Here is a 17676-nt window from a genome sequence, read left to right as displayed (position 1 = left end):
GTTGTTGTTTTTATTAATCAGATGCTTCAGTAGGTGTGTGCGAGGGGATGGAGGGTTCTGATTTTCTGTTTATATTAATCAGATGCTTCAGTAGGTGTGTGTGAGGGGATGGAGGGTTCTGATCTTCTGTTTTTATTAATCAGATGCTTTAGTAGATGTGTGTGAGGGGATGGAGGGTTCTGATCTTGTTTTTATTAATCAGATGCTTCAGTAGGTGTGTGTGAGGGGATGGAGGATTCTGATCTTCTGTTTTTATTAATCAGATGCTTCAGTGTGTGTGTGTGAGGGGATGGAAATGTTCAATAACAACAACAACAAGTGTTCACAAACACCACATATATTTGGGAATGTTCCACATAATTTGCTGAAGATCAGGTCGTCTGTTATCGCCTGAACACCAGCTGTGCAGACATTTCGATTTGCCCTCTGTAGGCGGTTTCTGTTTGCGCATGAAGTCTTCGATGGTGACAAGTGGTCGATGACGTCACAGATATGTGCGAATGTTTGATACACCATGCATAAGGCGGGGCACAGAGGTGTTATGTTCTCGCCTAAACTCGTTAACGTTAACAACAACAGCACTGTAGACAAATCGACTTAACTTCTGTGGGTGGTTTCTGTTCTCGCTTAAACTCTTGAACATTAACAGCAACAACAACTGCACTGCAGACATATCAACTTTACCTTTGTGTGTGTGTGTTCTCTTCTTTTCTAAAATCTTCAACATTAACAAGAAGAACTACAATGCAGATATATCAACTTGACCTTTGTGGGTGTGTGTTCTCTTCTTTTCTAAAATCTTCAACATTAACAACAACAACAACTACACTGCAGACATATCAACTTTACCTTTGTGTGTGTGTGTGTGTGTGTTCTTTTCTTTTCTAAAATGTTCAACATTAATAACAAGAAGAACTACACTGCAGACATATCCACTTGACCTTTGTGGGTGTGTGTTCTCTTCTTTTCTAAAATCTTCAACATTAATAACAAGAAGAACTACACTGCAGACATATCAACTTGACCTTTGTGGGTGTGTGTGTTCTGTTCTCGTGTAAACTCTTCAACATTAACAACAACAAAAACAGCACTGCAGACATTTCGGCTTGAACTAAATGGAAGGGTTATGTCGGTGTGTGTGAAGTGTTTCTCTTCAACAGCAACACGAACAGCACCGCAGACATTTCGACTCGGATTCCGTGGGTGGTTTCTGTTCGCGCGTGAACGACAGGAAGACCTGCTCCAGCGTCGTCTGGTGCACGGAGTAGTCGTCGACACGGTGCTGCTTCTTCGCCGTCTCCATCACCTCGAACACTCTGGCCACCGTCACGTTCGCGTCCGGCACCTGAAAGTGCAGGTAGCCCTGGTGGTCGTCGAAGATGACGGCCGAGGGAAACTCGTCCTTGACGAACCTCACCAGAGAATCGGTGGGAGCCACGTCCCCGTTCGGCAGCGACCCCAGCTGCACTATGAGCGTGTATCCCTGGCCGAACTTGTGCTTGAGGTGCTGCAGGTTGCCCAGACAGCGGAACCGACCGTTCACCATGATCGCCAGGCGTGTGCACAGCGCCTCACACTCGTCCATGCTGAAAGTAGAGCACACAGAATCCAAGTACAGTATGTCAAGTTAAAATAAAGTGCATTCATCCATACTTCAAGTGTAACACACAGAATGCCAGTGTGTCAAGTTAACATAAAGTGCATTCATCCATACTTCAAGTGTAACACACGTAATGCAACTACGATGTGTCAAGTTAACATAAAGTGCATTCATCCATACTTGGAGTGTAACACACGGAATGCGGGTATAGTGTCAAGTTAAAATGAAGTGCATTCGTCCAAACTTGAAGTGTAACACACGGAATGCAAGTACAGTGCGTACTTGAAGTGTAACACACGTAATGCAACCACGATGTATTAAGTTAAAATAAAGTTCATTCATCCATACTTGAAGTGTAACACACGTAATGCAACTACGATGTGTTGAGTTAAAATAAAGTGCATTCGTCCATACTTGAAGTGTAACACACGGAATGCAAGTACAGTGCGTACTTGAAGTGTAACACACGTAATGCAACCACGATGTATTAAGTTAAAATAAAGTTCATTCATCCATACTTGAAGTGTAACACACGTAATGCAACTACGATGTGTTGAGTTAACATAAAGTGCATTCATCCATACTTGGAGTGTAACACACGGAATGCGGGTATAGTGTCAAGTTAAAATGAAGTGCATTCGTCCAAACTTGAAGTGTAACACACGGAATGCAAGTACAGTGCGTACTTGAAGTGTAACACACGTAATGCAACCACGATGTATTAAGTTAAAATAAAGTTCATTCATCCATACTTGAAGTGTAACACACGTAATGCAACTACGATGTGTTGAGTTAAAATAAAGTGCATTCGTCCATACTTGAAGTGTAACACACGGAATGCAAGTACAGTGCGTACTTGAAGTGTAACACACGTAATGCAACCACGATGTATTAAGTTAAAATAAAGTTCATTCATCCATACTTGAAGTGTAACACACGTAATGCAACTACGATGTGTTGAGTTAAAATAAAGTGCATTCATCCATACTTGGAGTGTAACACACGGAATGCGGGTATAGTGTCAAGTTAAAATGAAGTGCATTCGTCCAAACTTGGAGTGTAACACACGGAATGCAACTACGATGTGTTGAGTTAAAATAAAGTGCATTCATCCATACTTGAAGTGTAACACACGTAATGCAACTACGATGTGTTGAGTTAAAATAAAGTGCATTCATCCATACTTGGAGTGTAACACACGGAATGCGGGTATAGTGTCAAGTTAAAATGAAGTGCATTCGTCCAAACTTGAAGTGTAACACACGGAATGCAACTACGATGTGTTGAGTTAAAATAAAGTGCATTCATCCATACTTGAAGTGTAACACACGTAATGCAACTACGATGTGTTGAGTTAAAATAAAGTGCATTCATCCATACTTGGAGTGTAACACACGGAATGCGGGTATAGTGTCAAGTTAAAATGAAGTGCATTCGTCCAAACTTGAAGTGTAACACACGGAATGCAACTACGATGTGTTGAGTTAAAATAAAGTGCATTCATCCATACTTGAAGTGTAACACACGTAATGCAAGTACAGTGCGTACTTGAAGTGTAACACACGTAATGCAACTACGATGTGTTGAGTTAAAATAAAGTGCAGTCATCCATACTTGAAGTGTAACACACGTAATGCAAGTACAGTGCGTACTTGAAGTGTAACACACGTAATGCAACTACGATGTGTTGAGTTAAAATAAAGTGCAGTCATCCATACTTGAAGTGTAACACACGTAATGCAAGTACAGTGCGTACTTGAAGTGTAACACACGTAATGCAACTACGATGTGTTGAGTTAAAATAAAGTGCATTCATCCATACTTGGAGTGTAACACACGGAATGCGGGTATAGTGTCAAGTTAAAATGAAGTGCATTCGTCCAAACTTGAAGTGTAACACACGGAATGCAACTACGATGTGTTGAGTTAAAATAAAGTGCATTCATCCATACTTGAAGTGTAACACACGTAATGCAAGTACAGTGCGTACTTGAAGTGTAACACACGTAATGCAACTACGATGTGTTGAGTTAAAATAAAGTGCAGTCATCCATACTTGAAGTGTAACACACGTAATGCAAGTACAGTGCGTACTTGAAGTGTAACACACGTAATGCAACTACGATGTGTTGAGTTAAAATAAAGTGCATTCATCCATACTTGAAGTGTAACACACGTAATGCAAGTACAGTGCGTACTTGAAGTGTAACACACGTAATGCAACTACGATGTGTTGAGTTAAAATAAAGTGCATTCATCCATACTTGAAGTGTAACACACGGAATGCAACTACGATGTGTTGAGTTAAAATAAAGTGCATTCATCCATACTTGAAGTGTAAGACGCGTAATGCAACTACGATGTGTTGAGTTAAAATAAAGTGCATTGATCCATACTTGAAGTGTAACACGCGTAATGCAACTACGATGTGTTGAGTTAAAATAAAGTGCATTGATCCATACTTGAAGTGTAACACACGGAATGCAACTACGATGTGTTGAGTTAAAATAAAGTGCATTGATCCATACTTGAAGTGTAACACACGGAATGCAACTACGATGTGTTGAGTTAAAATAAAGTGCATTCATCCACACTTGAAGTGTAACACACGTAATGCAACTACGATGTGTTGAGTTAAAATAAAGTGCATTCATCCACGCTTGAAGTGTAACACACGTAATGCAACTACCATGTGTTGAGTTAAAATAAAGTGCATTCATCCACACTTGAAGTGTAACACACGTAATGCAAGTACGATGTGTTGAGTTAAAATAAAGTGCATTCATCCACACTTGAAGTGTAACACACGTAATGCAAGTACGATGTGTTGAGTTAAAATAAAGTGCATTCATCCACACTTGAAGTGTAACACACGTAATGCAAGTACGATGTGTTGAGTTAAAATAAAGTGCATTCATCCACACTTGAAGTGTAACACACGGAATGCAAGTACGATGTGTTGAGTTAAAATAAAGTGCATTCATCCACACTTGAAGTGTAACACACGGAATGCAAGTACGATGTGTTGAGTTAAAATAAAGTGCATTCATCCACACTTGAAGTGTAACACACGGAATGCAAGTACGATGTGTTGAGTTAAAATAAAGTGCATTCATCCATACTTGAAGTGTAACACACGTAATGCAAGTACGATGTGTTGAGTTAAAATAAAGTGCATTCGTCCATACTTGAAAGTGTAACACACGTAATGCAACTACGATGTGTTAAGTTTAAGTAATACTACTACAGTGTGTTAAGTTAAAATAAAGTGCATTCTGTAAGGATATATGTGGTTAATTATTGTTACACTATATGGGGTTAACTATGGTTTCGTAATTCAAGTTCAAGGCGGTACATTAAGCTGCATAAAGTGGTTTCTACTTGGGAGATACTGGTCTGGCTGTGTGTCATTAACAAACTCAAGTATCTGCCTCAGTGCTGAGATAAGAGAGTATTTATGTTTAATTCTTGGCAGAACAGGGTAATTTGCATACTGGCTTCTTTGCTTGTCTTATATATTGTTGTAGTTAAAAATAAAATCAGTTTTTACTTGGTCTCTGTGGTTGTATGATGTTATCAGATGTGTAGTAATCTTAGAACTTAACACATTCGTCCATACTTAAAGTGTAACACACGGAATGCAGTTAAAGTGTATTAAGTTAAATAAAGTGATCTTGTCCATACTTAAAGTGCAACTCACGTAATGCAATTACAGTGTCTTACGTTACATAAAATGATCTTGTCCATACTTAACGTGTAATATATTGAATGCAGTTTAATGTATTAAGTTAAATAAAACATACCTGTCCATACTTGAAGTGGAACACCAGCATGCAATTAAAGTGTATGAAGTTAAATAAAGTGCATTCGTCCATACTTAAACGAGAACACACATAATGTCATTAATGTGTATTATAGTACCAATTAAATGGCATTTAATGTTCTAATAAATAAACTTAAACTTCATATACAAATATATTATTAAGTATTAAACACATACGAACTCACAATATTGTTTTGAAAATAAAAAACATCAACAACAAAACAAAGCAGAGTAAACTAAAAATGTGTCTTTACAAATTAAAACCAAATTGCATAGTTTGAGGTTCCAAGGACAAGACCTGTATAGTGGATTTCATGGAAGCAATTATGACTGCCTAACGTCCTTTTAACTCTGCCTTGTGCATGTTGAAAAACCGACCTGTGTGAAATAAGAATTAGGGTCCCATTTCACAAAACATTGTGAGTTTACGTCTGCGACTAACGGTTATATCTGTCACACATTCACACGTGTTTGGCACCGTATTTCACACCGAATATCACATCAATGAGGAAGATGGCGTATTTTAAGAACAAAATAAAATAAAATATGTGTACTTCAAGCTATATTAAGTTGTACTGTTAGCAGTAATATGAATTGTAGTCTAGTCGTAGACTTACGTTTACGTGCAAAACTAGGCTTCTTATGTTCTTATGCCCAGGGTTCTACGTACATATATATAAAAAAAACTACCTGTGTAAAGAAAGAATTGTACATATCAACACAATCCAACTTATGTAACGTGAACATCAAGAGATCTGTTACATACCAACACAATCCAACTTGTGTGAAGTGAAAATCAAGAGATATTCTTACATACAAACACAATCCAAGTTGTGTAAAGTTAACAAGAAGAGATCTATGATACATATCAACACGGATCTACTTGTGTGAAGTAAACATCAACAGATCTATGTTACATATCAACACGAATCTACCTGTGTGATGTGAAAATCAAGAGATATACGTACATACCAACACAATCCAACTTGTGTGAAGTGAAAAATCAAGAGCTCTACGTGCATATCAACACGGATCTATTACCTGTGTGATGTGAAAATCAAGAGCTCTACCTACATATCAACACGGATCTATTACCTGTGCGATGTGAAAATCAAGAGCTCTACCTACATATCAACACGGATCTATTACCTGTGCGATGTGAAAATCAAGAGCTCTACCTACATATCAACACGGATCTACCTGTGTGATGTGAAAATCAAGAGCTCTACCTACATATCAACACGGATCTATTACCTGTGCGATGTGAAAATCAAGAGCTCTACCTACATATCAACACGGATCTATTACCTGTGCGATGTGAAAATCAAGAGCTCTACCTACATATCAACACGGATCTACCTGTCTGATGTGAAAATCAAGAGCTCTACATACATATCAACACGGATCTATTACCTGTGTGATGTGAAAATCAAGAGCTCTACCTACATATCAACACGGATCTATTACCTGTGCGATGTGAAATTCAAGAGCTCTACCTACATATCAACACGGATCTACCTGTGTGATGTGAAAATCAAGAGCTCTACCTACATATCAACACGGATCTATTACCTGTGTGATGTGCAAATCAAGAGCTCTACGTACATATCAACACGGATCTATTACCTGTGCGAAGTAAGAATGAGAGTTTTTCCAAAACGTCTAATTTGTGAGAGTACATTCCAGAGTTGTCGTCTGGCCATGGGATCCATCCCAGTAGACGGCTCGTCCAGAAGCAGGAAGCTCGGGTTTCCCACCAGAGTGAGGGCCACGCTCACTTTCCTCTTGTTACCTCCACTGTTATATTTTTAAAAATAGAAAAAAAGATATACTGTTATTGAATGAATCTTAATGACAAAACTGTAACGCATGATCAGAGCCATATCCCTGCATAATGCAGAATCGAATGGGCATTTATCAAAATAGTGGTTGACTGTTTACCTAGTGCCTCGTCTATAACAATACTGCCAGTCCTGGGGAGATCCTTTACTGGAGACTTCACCCTTTTATGTACAGCTCAAATGACGATTGCCACTTCCAACTAGTTTACTAACTAAAAACAAGCACTGAACAGAGCTCATTCGAATCAACACGATGTGATGACATACTCATGTGGAACAACCATTTCAGTGACGATGACAGGTGTTCACAAAAGATGAGTATATCCTGCCCCACTGGTCATACCCATCATGAGTACGGACACCACAGCGGCCGTCTGTCACTTCGTCTAAAACGATGAATTTAAAAAAAAAAAAAATGTGCAAGAGTTTCACCAAAGAGATGAAAACGTATGCACAAGTTCAAAATATAGAATAGCACCAGCCATCTTTTTGGACGGTTTTACCACCAGGGCGATGGTCACTATCAGCTTCCACCTCATGTTACCACTGCTATTATCTAGGGAATAACTGATAACTGTCTTAAGATATCGGCATTATCCTGCGATGGTTAGAATGCGAATGCATCGAGCCTTTGTCGAGCTACACTTCGCCATTGGACCTGAGCCCGATATAAATAGAGAATAACTGGTTAATGACGTCAGATATCTGCTTTCTCCTGTGAAGGTAAGACTGATGACGTCAGATATCTGCTTTCTCCTGTGAAGGTAAGACTGATGACGTCGGATATCTGCTTTCTCCTGTGAAGGTAAGACTGATGACGTCGGATATCTGCTTTCTCCTGTGAAGGTAAGACTGATGACGTCGGATATCTGCATTATCCCGTGAAGGTAAGACTGATGACGTCGGATATCTGCTTTCTCCCGTGAAGGTAAGACTGATGACGTCGGATAACTGCTTTCTCCCAGGTAAGACCTGACGTCGGATATCCTTTCTCCCGTGAAGGTAAGACTGATCACGTTGGATATCTGCATTATCCCGTGAAGGTAAGACTGATGACGCGATATCTGCATTATCCCAAGGTAAGACTGATGACGGATATCTGCATTATCCCGTGAAGGTAAGACTGATGACGTCATTAGCATTACTACCCTGTGGTAAGATGATGACGTCATCTGCATTATCCATGTGAAGGTAAGACTGATGACGTCGGATTCTGCATTTCCGTGAAACTGATGACGTCGGATATCTGCTTTGCCCCGTGAAGTAAGACTGATGACGTCGGATATCTGCTTTCATGAGTACGGACACCACAGCGGCCGTCTGTCTGCTTTCTCATCTAAAACTGATGATTCGGATATCTTTATTTTTTAAATAAATGTGCAAGAGTTTCATTATCCCAAAGAGATGAAAACGTATGATAAGCTTTCTCATGTGAAATAAGATAGACGTTGGATATCTGCATCCCCACCATCTTTTTGGACGGTTTTACCACCAGCGTGATTGCCACTATCAGCTTCCACCTCATGTTACCACTGCTGTTATCTAGGGAATAACTGATAACTGTCTTAAGATATCGGCTTTATCCTGCGATGGTTAGAATGGCGAATGCACCAAGCCTTTGCCGAGCTACACTTCGCCATTGGACCTGAGCCCGATATAAATAGAGAATAACTGGTTAATGACGTCAGATATCTGCTTTCTCATGTGAAGGTAAGACTGATGACGTCGGATACCTGCTTTCTCCTGTGAAGGTAAGACTGATGACGTCGGATATCTGCTTTCTCATGTGAAGGTAAGACTGATGACGTCGGATATCTGCATTATCCCGTGAAGGCAAGACTGATGACATCGGATATCTGCATTATCCCGTGAAGGTAAGACTGATGATGTCGGATATCTGCATTATCCCGTGAAGGTAAGACTGGGGAATTTTGTGAGCCTCTGCCGAGCAGAATTATTTCTCATTCGGCCTGAACAGGATACGGCTGATATCCGACGTCATTAACTTGTTATTATCTCTATCCTGCAGACCATGAACATTAAGGAGAAAAGCTATTATTTTATTTTTTTCAGCCATATTGTACGATAACCTAGAGGTCAAATGAGCAAGTTTGTAATGTAGGCTATGTGTGTAACGTCAAAAGTCATATCCTGCTATGTGTGGTCCTTAACCATATGTCTGACGCCATATAACCTTAAATAAAATGTACTGAGTGTCGTTAAATAAAACATTTCTTTCTTTCTCTCATATTCTGTCAATAGAAACAGTGGTTGCAGGATAAAGCCGATATCTTAAAACAGCTACCAGTTATTTCTTTTATCCTGCAATACTAGAGAAATAGTAGAAATTTCATTATTTAATCCATTTTTGTGTACGCAAATCGAGTATCGTCAACCTAGCAAAGCTTTTGCTATAGGATGTCATACAAGATACATGACGTCATTCGTTCTAAGACGCTAGCTACATTCTGCAACATTCAAAAAGCGTTTCTAAACTCTTCATTCATAAATAAATATACATATTTTGTATTATCGCAAAACTAAAAGTTATTTTTATTTACTGTACTTAAATAAATGATTTAAAGAGTATGTTTATTGAAAATCTAGTCTAAAATACTTAAATCCAGTGGGGCTTATGTCACGTGACCTATAGTTTTGGTCAGTGACCGAAAATAAAGAGATTTATCTAGTCATCATATCTTGCCGACGTATACAGTGATTGCGGGATGAAAGAACATAGCGTACTCTTATTTATTTGAATGGCAAAGCAGTAATACGTGATCAGGGCCATACTTCAGGGTTGAATGGACATTTGACAAAATAGTGGTTGATTCCATGAACCGGCCTCGGTGGAGCAGTGGTTAAGCCCGATACCGGCTCCCACTCAGAGCGAGTTCTTAAGGGCTTAATTGGTAGGTGTAAGGCCACTACACACTCTTCTCTCTCACTAACCACTAACCACTAACCAACTAACAACTAACCCACTGTCCTGGACAGACAGCCCAGATAGCTGAGGTGTATGCCCATGACAGCTTGCTTGAACCTTAATTGAATATAAGCACGAAAATAAGTTGAATGAATGAAGGATTCCATGAAACAATAAAATAATAATAATAATAATAATAAAAAACTGTTCTAGAAAAATAAATAAACCAATGTAACAAAAGGTACATGTTATTATAAAAATAAAAATGATAATAAAAAACAAAGTAAAAACGAAACAAAAACAAGAGTACTAGTTGAGGTATATCATATGCCCAAAAGGAGTCTGATGGAAAACAATATCTATATTAATGAATATGTTATGGGTATGATTCAAGTCTAATTATATGAATTTTTTTTTTTTATGCAATGGTATGAATGAACAGGGTTTTTGTTTTTACCAACCACCATCCCAAGTTGTTCCTACATGTGGTTTGATGGTCCTGCATGCATTTGTATGCAAGATATGATCTGGACAAAGATTTACTGTTATGGGCAGTAGACCTTGAAAAGTAGGTCACAGTGACCTAGTAATAGTATGTGACACACCGCCATCCCAAGTTATTCTTACATGTGAGGTCTGATGGTCCTGTATGTATCTGTATGCAAGATATGGTCCGGACAAGGATTTACTGTTATGTGCAGTAGACCATGAAAAGTAGGTCACGATGACCTAGTAATAGTACGCGACACCCCACCATCCCAGGTTGTTCCTACAAGTGAGGTTTCATGGCCCTGTATGCATCTGGTTAGGACAAGAAAACATTATCTGATGGATGGATGGACGGACGGACGGACGGGCGGACGGGCGTACGGATGAACAACACCATACCATAATACGACCTATCATAGGGCGTATAGCACCCACTAACCGCTTGCCCTCTATGCATTAGGTGTGGACAGATTTACACCTGTCATCCCCCATTATATTGATATATATGTATAAAGAGGGAACATAACTTCCAAAAAAAACTAACCCTAACCCTAACATTAAATCTTACTCTAACCCTAACCCTAACAATAGGGGAGGAAATGTCAGATATGTGTTTCCTTATGCGCAACCATTCATTGGCTTACCTGTACCGCTTGGTCAGTTTGTCGGCGTGAGGTCCAAAGTCAAGCATCTGTATGAGGTAGTCCGCCGCATCCTTTATTTGGTTCTCAGGCACGCCCTTGAGTCGGGCGTACATGTACAGGGTCTCCCGCCCCGTCATCTCGTCAATGAGAGCGTCGAACTGCGGACAGTAGCCCATGTGTTGGTATATCTGGTGGTTAAACGACGACACACATGAGCCGGTCTCGGTAGTATAGTGGGTTCAGCCATCATCGGACACAAGGCTTGTAGGAAACAGAGTCCCCCCCCCCCCCCCCCCCCCCACCTCAGTGAGTAGGAGAAAGGCCTTAGTCGTGTAGTGGTAAAGCCAACGGACATAAGGCTGGTAGGTACTGTGTTAGAAGCCTGGTACCTGCTCCCACCCGCAGTGAGTTTAAAAATTGAGTCTAAATATTCAATGGGTAGGTGCAATGCAGCCCCAGTACTCTGACAGTAAGAGAGCTAGACGGACATTTGGACGTAAATGATGAGAGCGTCATAACCATCCAAATGTTGGTCTAGGTCTCTGACACCGAGTACTCGGGCGTGGTCTCCGACTGTAAGGAGTGCGTCATAACCGTCCAAATGACCGTCTATCTCTCTTACAGTCCGAGAACTAGGGCGTGATATCTGACTGTAACGAGAACGTCATAACCGTCCAAATGTCCGTCTATCTCTCTTACAGTCCGAGAACTAGGGCGTGATCTCCGACTGTAAGGAGTGCGTCATAACCGTCCAAATGTCTGTCTAGCTCTCTTACAGTCCGAGTACTCGGGCGTGGTCTCTGACTGTAAGGAGTGCGTCATAACCGTCCAAATGTCTGTCTAGCTCTCTTACAGTCCGAGTACTCGGGCGTGGTCTCTTGACTGCAAGGAGAGCGTCATAACCGTCCAAATGACCGTCTATCTCTCTTACAGTCCGAGAACTCGGGCGTGGTCTCTGACTGTATCGAGAGCGCCATAACCGTCCAAATGTCCGTCTAGCTCACTTACAGTCCGAGTACTGGGGCGTGATCTCCGACTGTAAGGAGTGCGTCATAACCGTCCACATGTCCGTCTAGCTCTCTTACAGTCCGAGTACTCGGGCGTGGTCTCCGACTGTAAGGAGTGCGTCATAACCGTCCGAATGTCCGTCTAGCTATCTTACAGTCCGAGTACTCGGGCGTGGTCTCTGACTGTAAGGAGAGCGTCATAACCGTCCGAATGTCCGTCTAGCTATCTTACAGTCCGAGTACTCGGGCGTGGTCTCTGACTGTAAGGAGTGCGTCATAACCGTCCGAATGTCCGTCTAGCTATCTTACAGTCCGAGTACTCGGGCGTGGTCTCTGACTGCAAGGAGAGCGTCATAACCATCCAAATGACCGTCTATCTCTCTTACAGTCCGAGAACTAGGTCGTGGTATCTGACTGTAACAAGAGCGTCATAACCGTCCAAATGTCCGTCTAGCTCTCTTACAGTCCGAGTACTCGGGCGTGGTCTCCGACTGTAACGAGAGCGTCATAACCGTCAACATGTCCGTCTAGCTCTCTTACAGTCCGAGTACTCGGGCGTGGTCTCCGACTGTAACGAGAGCGTCATAACCGTCCACATGTCCGTCTAGCTCTCTTACAGTCCGAGTACTCGGGCGTGGTCTCTGACTGTAAGGAGTGCGTCATAACCGTCCGAATGTCCGTCTAGCTCTCTTACAGTCCGAGTACTCGGGCGTGGTCTCTGACTGTAACGAGAGCGTCATAACCGTCCGAATGTCCGTCTAGCTCTCTTACAGTCCGAGTACTCGGGCGTGATCTCCGACTGTAAGGAGTGCGTCATAACCGTCCGAATGTCCGTCTATCTCTCTTACAGTCCGAGTACTCGGGCGTGGTCTCTGACTGTAACGAGAGCGTCATAACCGTCCGAATGTCCGTCTAGCTCTCTTACAGTCTGAGTACTCGGGCGTGATCTCCGACTGTAAGGAGTGCGTCATAACCGTCCGAATGTCCGTCTAGCTCTCTTACAGTCCGAGTCCTCGGGCGTGGTCTCTGACTGTAAGGAGTGCGTCATAACCGTCCGAATGTCCGTCTAGCTCTCTTACAGTCTGAGTACTCGGGCGTGATCTCCGACTGTAAGGAGTGCGTCATAACCGTCCGAATGTCCGTCTATCTCTCTTACAGTCCGAGTACTCGGGCGTGGTCTCTGACTGTAACGAGAGCGTCATAACCGTCCGAATGTCCGTCTAGCTCTCTTACAGTCCGAGTACTCGGTCGTGATCTCCGACTGTAAAGAGTGCGTCATAACCGTCCGAATGTCCGTCTAGCTCTCTTACAGTCCGAGTACTCGGGCGTGGTCTCTGACTGTAACGAGAGCGTCATAACCGTCCGAATGTCCGTCTAGCTCTCTTACAGTCCGAGTACTCGGGCGTGATCTCCGACTGTTAGGAGTGCGTCATAACCGTCCGAATGTCCGTCTATCTCTCTTACAGTCCGAGTACTCGGGCGTGGTCTCTGACTGTAACGAGAGCGTCATAACCGTCCAAATGTCCGTCTAGCTCTCTTACAGTCCGAGTACTGGGGCTAAGTGCAACGCTACTACACCAACTTCTATCTCACTAACAACTAACCGCTCACCCTCTATCTTGGACAGACAAACCAGATGGCTGAGGAGGTGTCTGTCCAGGACAGCGTGCCTGAACCTTAATTGGATATAAGCACACAAATAACTATAAATGAAATGAGCCATTTTCTGTGGAGAGGTATATCGTATAGCTGGTTACAGGACTGGAACTAGCGGCCTGTGGAAAACAGTCAATTGTTGTACACCTGTCATTCTTCAAGAGACAAGTGTATGTATTTAGCTTAGATCGTGGTTATGTAATATTTTGATTTTATAATGCTCTAAGATACACCTCAGACATACTAAATGTCCACACACCGTCCACTAACCCCGTGCTGTCTTATTTCATGCAGGACATATTTTTTTCTTAGCTGGTCGTATTTATTTTGGCCTGCTTAAAGGGACATTCCTGCGTTTGTTGCAATTTTGAAGATGTTATCGACTAACAGACTTTTTAACGATTATAATTACATATCAAATATATTTTTCTGCATAAATTATTAGTGGCTGTATATTAAAATGTGTTTTTGATAGTTCTAATATTTGTACTAGTTAAAATTTCATTTTATTTTCTAAAATAAATTTTTTCGTCCATACAAAATTATTTGAAGACAAAATCCAGTTTGAGCTTCTTACAAATATTAAGACGGCTAGAAACACATTGAATATACAGACACTGATATTCTAAACAAGAAAATATATTTAATATGCAAGTTTAATCGTAGAATATTTTATTAGTCAGAACAATCATACAATGCAGCAAATTCAGGAACGTCACTTTAAAGAAACACACAAATAACGGTAGGCCATATTGTGCTTCCTATTTCCTGCCATGTATATAATTAAAAGTACCATTCATCTAACACTTACCGTTGACTATGTAAATGTTTATTGTGCACAAAGCCAAAACAAGCGTGCGTAACGTGGCCGTTGTCGACCTTAATATTACATATGGCAAACATGTTGCAGTTTTTGCTTAATACTTTTTTAAAGTGTTAAAATCCTGTTCTACTAGTATGATCGTCCACAAACCATTGTACTCCCACGTGATATCATACCCGTTGAAGATCGTTCTTAATACTTGTTGTAGTGTTTTAACACATGTACTATAAACCACTCTACTACCACAAGACAGCATGCCTTTTGCAGGTTGTTCTTTATACGTGTTGTAGTATTTTAACACGTGTACTATAAACCACTCTACTACCACAAGACAGCATGCCTTTTGCAGGTTGTTCTTTATACGTGTTGTAGTATTTTAACACGTGTACTATAAACCACTCTACTACCACAAGACGTCATGTCTTTTGATAGGTTGTTCTTTATACGTGTTGTAGTATTTTAACACATGTACTATAAACCACTCTATTGCCAAATGACATCATGTCTTTTGCAGGTTGTTCTTTATACGTGCTATAGTGTTTTAACACCTGTACTATAAACCACTCTACTACCACAAGACAGCATGCCTTTTGCAGGTTGTTCTTTATACGTGTTGTAGTGTTTTAACACATGTACTATAAACCACTCTACTACCACAAGACAGCATGCCTTTTGCAGGTTGTTCTTTACACGTGTTGTAGTGTTTTAACACATGTACTACAAACCACTCTACTACCACAAGACAGCATGCCTTTTGCAGGTTGTTCTTTATACGTGTTGTAGTGTTTTAACACATGTACTACAAACCACTCTAATGCCAAATGACATCATGTCTTTTGCAGGTTGTTCTTTATACTTGTTGTAGTGTTTTAACACATGTACTACAAACCACTCTATTGCCAAATGACATCATGCCTTTTGCAGGTTGTTCTTTATACGTGTTGTTGTGTTTTAACACATGTACTACAAACCACTCTATTGCCAAATGACATCATGTCTTTTGCAGGTTGTTCTTTATACGTGTTGTAGTATTTTAACACATGTACTACAAACCACTCTATTGCCAAATGACATCATGTCTTTTGCAGGTTGTTCTTTATACTTGTTGTAGTGTTTTAACACATGTACTATAAACCACTCTACTACCACAAGACAGCATGCCTTTTGCAGGTTGTTCTTTATACGTGTTGTAGTGTTTTAACACATGTACTACAAACCACTTTAATGCCAAATGACATCATGTCTTTTGCAGGTTGTTCTTTATACGTGTTGTAGTGTTTTAACACATGTACTACAAACCACTCTATTGCCAAATGACATCATGTCTTTTGCAGGTTGTTCTTTATACGTGTTGTAGTGTTTTAACACATGTACTATAAACCACTCTACTACCACAAGACAGCATGCCTTTTGCAGGTTGTTCTTTATACGTGTTGTAGTATTTTAACACATGTACTACAAACCACTCTATTGCCAAATGACATCATGTCTTTTGCAGGTTGTTCTTTATACGTGTTGTTGTGTTTTAACACGTGTACTATAAACCACTCTACTACAACAAGACGTCATGTCTTTTGATAGGTTGTTCTTTATACGTGTTGTAGTATTTTAACACATGTACTATAAACCACTCTATTGCCAAATGACATCATGTCTTTTGCAGGTTGTTCTTTATACGTGCTATAGTGTTTTAACACCTGTACTATGTAGAGAATAATAAAGCTCGTGACAAGTGAAAATTAGTTCACTAGGGACATATAAATTTGATAATAACTGGTACCGAGCTTGTTATTCTATTTATTGCCCCAGCTATTTGTGGGGTTTCGATACAGCCTACATCGGCTACACGTGCATGTATATAGAAACGACGTAAATTACTTTACTGTTCTGGGTATTGCTATAAAGGGACAGACCTAGTTTCAACCCGTGAAAACTAACATGAAGTTTAGTTAATCTACAAACCTGCAACGCTTTTGGATAAAGTTACAATTGAGTGAAACATAAATATGTGACTTAGAAATGTTAAATTACCATCTAAAAATAGACTAAAACTCGATTCCATAACTTACTTCTCAGACGCACGTGCGTTTTTTTAAAATATGAGAAATGCATTTTGTGATATTAAAAACACCATGATGACCATAAACACTTCGAATGTACGGAAATGGATTATCTAAACAATAAAATATAAATAAAGTATGATTTCAGTGATCATAAACAGCTCTAATAGTAAAAAATATGCCTTAGTGTTTAAAAACTAGGGTATGTCCCTTTAACTTTGTATTTTATTCACAGTTCACAGATAATTTTCAAAACCCCAAAGTTCCATTATATTCTGTAAAAAAAAATATCTATAACGAATTGCAATAAACTACCATTAAAAGTTTAACACTAAAACCAAAAAGACGCAAGCGCTTTAAACTACGTGACGTCATTTTGTGTGCTTTGCCAAATCGTGATGACGTCATATTTTAGTACCGACAAGGTGACTGGTTTGTTGGCGTCAAATCGCCGAACAGTAGTGTACGTTAAACCAATGCATGATAATTACTCAGTGACAAATTATGATTTTTATTTTCCCCGTTACGAGTGCCTGCCGGGGTAATAAAAACCCCACTCTACTGCCACATGACGTCATCATACCTTCTGCAGGTTGTTCTTAATGCTGAATATCTTCAGGTATGCGTCTCCGCCCGTCGCCATCAAGTCTCCCGTCAACATCTTGAACGTGGTCGTCTTGCCCGCGCCGTTCTGTCCCAGGAGTCCGAAACACTCCTTCTCCGGGATGCCGAGGCAGAGGTGGTCGACGCTGACGAAATGTCCGTAACGCTTGTACAGGTTCACCAGCAGCACAGAGTCAGTGACCT

At 40.5% G+C, this 17676-nt stretch overlaps 1 protein-coding gene across 1 annotated transcript in view; it reads right to left on the bottom strand.

Annotated features, from left to right (window-relative positions):
- Positions 1 to 321: 321 nt before the first annotated feature.
- The window catches only part of LOC121373619 (phospholipid-transporting ATPase ABCA3-like), a 213937-nt gene continuing 196582 nt past the window's right edge, over positions 322 to 17676 (bottom strand). The window contains exons 17-20 of the mRNA XM_041500319.1: positions 17453 to 17674; positions 11324 to 11511; positions 7050 to 7220; positions 322 to 1586 (exon numbers count right to left, since the gene is read on the bottom strand). Coding sequence (XP_041356253.1) covers positions 1154 to 1586; positions 7050 to 7220; positions 11324 to 11511; positions 17453 to 17674 — 1014 coding nt within the window. The 3' untranslated portion in view covers positions 322 to 1153. The remainder of the gene's footprint in view (positions 1587 to 7049; positions 7221 to 11323; positions 11512 to 17452; positions 17675 to 17676) is intronic.

Source organism: Gigantopelta aegis, chromosome 5, assembly GCF_016097555.1.
Source record: "Gigantopelta aegis isolate Gae_Host chromosome 5, Gae_host_genome, whole genome shotgun sequence".
In the NCBI taxonomy this organism is placed as follows: Eukaryota; Metazoa; Mollusca; class Gastropoda; order Neomphalida; family Peltospiridae; genus Gigantopelta; species Gigantopelta aegis.
This window is presented reverse-complemented; position numbering and strand designations above follow the sequence as displayed.